The 3,879-nt window shown below is 37.6% G+C and overlaps 1 protein-coding gene across 1 annotated transcript; it reads right to left on the bottom strand.

Moving 5' to 3' along the window:
* Positions 1-2,241: 2,241 nt before the first annotated feature.
* Positions 2,242-3,590, bottom strand: LOC133037078 (protein FAR1-RELATED SEQUENCE 5-like). Its single transcript, XM_061113892.1, has 2 exons — positions 2,431-3,590; positions 2,242-2,320 (listed from the first exon to the last, which is right to left on the bottom strand). Exons 1-2 carry the CDS (start codon positions 3,588-3,590, stop codon positions 2,242-2,244), a joined length of 1,239 nt encoding a protein of 412 aa, XP_060969875.1.
* Positions 3,591-3,879: the final 289 nt, after the last annotated feature.

The raw sequence follows: 3,879 nt of genomic DNA, 5'->3' as shown, positions 1-3,879 counted from the left end.
GATTTCGATATTATGGGGAGTTATTTTGATCGAATAAAATAGAAAACAAATGTGTAATTTCCGTTTCTTCACAGTTTTTCAGATTTTTTTTCGTCATTATCTGTTTAGATCATTGCAGGTCTTCTTTTCCAGTTGATTTCGCCAGAATTAATAGTTGTATTTTTATCGTTTTGGTTTCATTTTGGTTGTTTTGCGGTTTTGAAACGATCGCGGTATTTTCACCTTCATGGTTCGCTCTGTACAGCTGAAGGCTTAGTGAATGTGGTATTTTTGTAAATATTTGTATGTGAACTGTATAAATATTTAATGGGCCGGCCCAAAGTATTTTTGTAATTTTTTTTTCCTTTTTTGTATTTTTCTTTTTTTTCCCAAAAAATTAAGTAAAAAAAGTAGTAATAACATATACTATATATTAATTAAATAACAATAAAAAAGTAGTTATTCTTATACGATAAAATATACAAAACACTAAACATCAATTAACCTATACCCTCTATGGCAGCCGATTTTGTGCCCAAATGTGCAAAACACGGATTGGAATCCGTGTACGGCAGGTAGGTCCCACGTTAGAATAATTATAATTTTTAATTATTTAATTAAGTTGGCAACCGGTTATTCTAGGTTTGGTAACCGGTTGTAAATTTGTATTTTTAATTAAAAAATAAAAAGGTACAATTTAATTACTGTTCACGTCAGTTAAAGTAAAAAAAAGTACAACAGCTTTACTGTTCGTGGCAGTTAATTGTACCAATATACTGTAGGCAGTGGGTCCATGTTGTCGGAGTGGGGTTATTTTGGTATTTTACATCATGTATGTAATTTTGGAATTGTAGTTGAGTACATAATATCACGTACCGAGTACATTAATTGTTTATGCATGCTGTTTAGTAAAATTAGTGTACAAAATATCACGTACCGAGTACAAAATATCACGTACAGAGTACATTCATTTTTGTTTCGTAGTACATTGTTAAGAATAATTTGTTATAAATTATGAAATTATGTGTTGGTATATATTGAGTTTTACGTTGGTGTATTATTTTTATTTTTATTATTGTGTATAAAAAAAATTAATTACTATGGAAATTTTTGACCTTATAAGATTGAATTTTCTTGGGTAAAATAATTTATTTGTTCATTAATTATAAATTTGAGATTTGTTGAGATAAATACCTTAAACACGGCAAACATAACATGAAGTATATAAATGTAGAGTTTTTGAAGCAATAACTAGAGTCATAAACCTTAAAACATCAACGGTTAAAAATAGCTAGTTATATATATGAATGACCATAATATGATTCTTGTGTGGAGGAAGGCGGTTCAGGGAAATACGCGTTGGAGTGTTCATTGAATGAGTCAGTTGTTGGTTGATTGTGTGCTGACTGTTGCCCCTGAGATCCAGTATTCTGTTGACGGTTTGGGCACCGCCGATAATCATGGCCTGATGAGCGACAAATGCGACAATGTCTTGAGTTTCTTGGGATCTGCTCCCCGTTCGGTCCTTCCCTTGGATTTCCCGTACCCTTTGTTCTCACAACTTCAGGGTCTTTAATAATGTTGGGGTTGTTACGATATCTTCCAGGTTGTGGCGTCTGTCCTTCTGGATTGGAACTCATCTCAAATTCTTCCTTGAACATTAGAGTTAGCCGTTCAATCTCTTCATTTGCACGCGTGTACGAATCCTCTGTTTTTGCTGCATAGAAAGTCAAGTTATAAGTTAATGAGCTGAGAGATCCAAACCTAGCCATCTCATAAATGTGTTGTTGTTCTTGGGCCGGGGGGTTAAAATGTAGGTGGAGATTTGTCTTCGCGGATTTGCTCCATCGCTTCATGAGAAGAGTATTAGGTATTCTTCTGATGTTTAATCTTTTCATTGTAGCCCATAAATGTCTACAAGGGTACCCCTGACTTTCATATAGCATGCAGCTACAGTGTAGTGCTCGTTGGCCTTCACAGTAATGAACTCGGTATCGGACTTCCGGATGCTGAAACTTTCCAATGGTGTATATCTGCCACTCTCCTTGCTCCTCACTTATGACAAAATAATTATTCTCTAAATCAAGCTGCTCAGCAACCTTGTGGTACATAGTTCTTGTGTAGAATTCAGCACATTGGTTGTAGTACGTGGTCAAGCATGTAGGATTAGGTGGGTGAGGTCGAGTGCATCTGCTTTTGAAGTCATTTGCAGTCTCGTTGTGTCTGAGCTTTGAGACTGTCATATCTATGGTTGTTACGAATTCACGCAAGCAATAATTCTTCTCTAAAAATTTTTTTAGGGCTGAGTTGATCGATTCGCAACGTTGTGTGGTTCTCATTCCTGCAACGAATGAACCCCTTAAATAAGTTTCTGCCCACTGTTTTCTTGTGTCGAATGTTGTTTGGCACCATTCATTATCTGTTAGTTGTTGGGTTTCGACGACGTCTAACCATCTTGCTTCGAAATCCTCCTCCTCGTAGTAGTTGTACATTAGATCTTTAAATATTTTCAAGAAGATCGGATCTTTAACCTTTTTGGAAGCATTTGTATTGAGATGCCAAGCACATAGACGGTGTGTCACATCAGGCATGTGTTCCATGATGGCCTGTTTCATGGCCACATCTTGGTCAGTAACTACAACATTTGGCTTCTTATCTCCATGGCATTCGAGAAATTTTTGAAGTAGCCAACGATAGGATGGAAGCTTCTCGTGGAGGAGTAGAGCGAACCCGAAGATGCATGTGTTGAAATGGTGGTTTACGCCAATGAGAACAGTGAGAGGCTTATTGTACTCATTTGTCATGTAGGTGGTATCAAACCCTAGTACATCCCCAAAAGCCACATAGTCGACACGTGAGTTTCCATCTGCCCAAAATAAGTTAGCCAATCGATTCTCCTCGTCCACCTGATATACAACGAAGAAATTTGGATCCCTCTCTGCGAGACAATCAAGAAATCCCAACGCTCCTTCCGAGTCCGTCTCTATCTTTTCTTCTCGCTTGGCACCAGCAACCCTGTTGTAGACATCTCGAAGTTGACATGGCATTCTCTCGTAACCTCCACTTTGCAAAGCAACATGAGACATTATGTTGGCAGTTTTAATTCCAACTGAGTTCATCGACCTAACTTGGGCAAGCAAGCCATCGGACACTACTCGGTATGATCTCAAAAATTGTACCTCACTTGATGAAGCGAGGTCGTGATTGTGTATTGTGCTGAACTCTTTGCATTTCCAAGTGTTAGACGGTTGTGTGAGTAAAATACGTAATGCTGCCTGACATCCGGTTCTAGTGACATCATGAGGTCTCTTTTTTCTTTGTGTTTCCGTTATTGTGATTCTTTTGTAACCCTCGGAACAACAAACCCACCTGCGCATTACGATGACTCCGTGAGAACGTCGTACATCATCTTTTCTTGTGCCGAAACCCATCCGTTTCGCATACATTTCGTAGAATGCTTCCCATTTTCCCAGTTTGTCGAGACTCTTGCCTAGGACGTCACATATTTGAATCTCATTCACTGGTTTTGTGATGTTTAGCTCTGTTGTTATGCTTTCCCATTCGTAGGTTTGTTCCTCATTCATGTTCTCTGCTTGAGACTCGGCCTCCATATTGTATCTGTTTGAATTAACAAATTAAATGATAAAGTTAATAGGTAAGGAATGGTTTTCGAGAAAGATAAAAAAAAAAAGGACTTACTGATAAGTAACCAATTGTTCCTTCGACGTTAATGTACTGGAGTGGAGTTACAGTGTTCGATTGTTATTGATATCCAAGAATTAGAGATGAAGAGTAAGGGAAAGATAGTGGTGAGTCGATTTAAATTAGATTTTATGAGATTGAATGCCTCAGATTGTAGAGTAATATGGGTTGGTGATCACATTTAAGTGTGTTGGGCTG

Source organism: Cannabis sativa, chromosome 4, assembly GCF_029168945.1.
Source record: "Cannabis sativa cultivar Pink pepper isolate KNU-18-1 chromosome 4, ASM2916894v1, whole genome shotgun sequence".
Lineage (NCBI taxonomy): Eukaryota > Viridiplantae > Streptophyta > Magnoliopsida > Rosales > Cannabaceae > Cannabis > Cannabis sativa.
Note: the sequence above shows the minus strand (reverse complement) of the source record. Positions and strands in the feature narration are given on the sequence as shown.

What these genes read in the sequence shown, in the direction of transcription:
- LOC133037078 (XM_061113892.1), bottom strand. Translation starts at nt 3,590, where the DNA reads ATGGAGGCCGAGTCTCAAGCAGAGAACATGAATGAGGAACAAACCTAC. An exon ending in GAGGATTTCGAAGCAAGATG is followed by an intron (nt 2,321 to 2,430) that starts GTTAGACGTCGT and finishes CATTCGTTGCAG; the next exon opens with GAATGAGAACCACACAACGT.